The 1995-nt window shown below is 36.3% G+C and overlaps 1 protein-coding gene across 1 annotated transcript in view; it reads left to right on the plus strand.

Moving 5' to 3' along the window:
- LOC120090637 (stress response protein NST1-like) overlaps positions 1-1759 on the plus strand; it is a 23136-nt gene extending 21377 nt beyond the window's left edge. Inside the window, exon 3 of the mRNA XM_039048356.1 lies at positions 1407-1759. Coding sequence (XP_038904284.1) covers positions 1407-1759 — 353 coding nt within the window. The remainder of the gene's footprint in view (positions 1-1406) is intronic.
- Positions 1760-1995: the final 236 nt, after the last annotated feature.

Consider the following 1995-nt stretch of genomic DNA (forward strand, 5'->3'; position numbering starts at 1 on the left):
ACTAGTCCCCAAGCCTCCATCTTCTCTCTAACTTCTCTCTAAAAATTATCTACCATTTTCCTCCTCAAAAGTTCTTGGAGACCACACTTCCAAGTTCTTTGGAATCATAAAGAATAGCAAGGTAACTTTGTAGATGGTATCCTTCTTCATTGAAGAAGTTCGAGATCGTTGATTACTATGGAAGAGGAAAGCTAGAAGAATCAACAAATGTGAGTTTTGATTTCTTTTATTCTTCCTCTTTTCTAACATGCTTATAGTTTTGTTTGAATGTTTATCCTATAAATTTATGTTTTACTTAATTGTTTTTGTTTCCATAAAAATCAAATGTCTAAATACAATAAATTTATGTCTAAATATAAGGCATTCACACGCTTCTGTGGAAAATCAATTCCTTCAACGATAAGCGACAATTTTATTGCATGTTTCTTGAAAGACCAAATTAGTGACAATTGCCCTCCTACCCATGGCTATGTACACCTCTTATTCGGTTATGTGCGCCTTCGAGTCCACGAATTCATGTGCACCTTCGGGTCCACCAGATTATGTGTTCATTCGGATCCACCAATTTATGTGTACCTTCGAGTTCACTAGTTAATATAAGTACATCTCACCTACGGTAGATTAGGTCCCACCAGCTCAGGATGTTCAGTTCATGTTACATTTATTGAACATAAATGTTTAGCCTGACCCCGGTAGTTGGGTTACTTACTGAATATTTTATACTCGTTCTTTCTCATGTTTCTTTTTCAGGAAAAGGTAAGGGCACACCAGCGAACGACAGACGAAATCCGTAATCGAGCCAATGGGATCAGTCATATGCTTCGTTATGTTTTCATGATTTAGTGTTTTGAAATTTCTAGTCTTGATATTTGAACTTGAAATTTTGGTATTGAGGCTTTTAAACTTTTTAAGAGAATTTTCTGGCTTGTTTTAAGGGTACCATATTAAATGAATTTCAGTTACTTACTTTTAATAAAGCTATTTTTAAAGTATCTAGTTGGTTTATTACCAAATTATGAAAAGTGTCGATTTGAAATGTATGCATGCATATAGTAATGACCTACTATAAGTCCTAGGAAGTCGGGCTGTTACATTAAAATTAAGGTCTCATAACCATTTCGTTTTTTGTTTTTTATTTTTGAAAATTATACCTGTTTTCTCACATTTTATTACAATGATTTATATTTTTCTTAAATACAAGAGCTGGCCAAATTTTTAAAACAAAAACAAGTTTTAAACTACGACCCCGTTTGGTAATCATTTCATTTTTTTTTTTTAATTAAGCCCATATACACTATTTCCACCTCTATTTCTTTTCCAATGATGCTTCTTCTAGGAGTTTGTCTAGGATTAGTTTGTTATCTTCTCTTACTGTTTCTGAAATTTATTGTCACTATTATGGCAAGAAATGGATCTGTGTCACGAAGTGGTTTGGAATTTCCCAGTCGACGGAGTTCAGTATTCGAAGATTGAGGAGGCTGACCGTGTCTATGATTTCATGGCTGGATTGAACTCGAAATTTGACACCGTCTGGAGTCGGATTTTGGGACACAGACCGATGTCGTCCCTTATTGAAGTATGCTCAGAAGTCAGATTAGAAGAGGATAGAACCAGCGCTATGAATGGTACAACTACCACTACCTTGGACTCTGCTGCATTTGGGGTCAAGTCGTTTGGATCCGAAAGTGACAAACAGAATGGAAAGTCTCCTCCAATTTGTGAACACTGTAAGAAACCATGGCACACAAAAGACCAATGATGGAAATTACATGGTCGTCCACCAAATGGCAAGCGACGTCCTCCAAATGATAAGTCTAAATCTAGTCGAGCCTTCGTTGGTGAAGCTGTTGATGGAGCTCCCTAGGTGACTAGCCTTGTTGATCTAAGTACAATTAGAACTGACAATATTGTCCGATCAGGTACTCCTCAATCCTTTAGTTTCTTTGTTGAGAGGGATGAATCCTAGATTCTTGACTCGAGAGCGAATGATCACTT

The sequence above is a fragment of the Benincasa hispida genome, chromosome 11 (genome assembly GCF_009727055.1).
Source record: "Benincasa hispida cultivar B227 chromosome 11, ASM972705v1, whole genome shotgun sequence".
Lineage (NCBI taxonomy): Eukaryota > Viridiplantae > Streptophyta > Magnoliopsida > Cucurbitales > Cucurbitaceae > Benincasa > Benincasa hispida.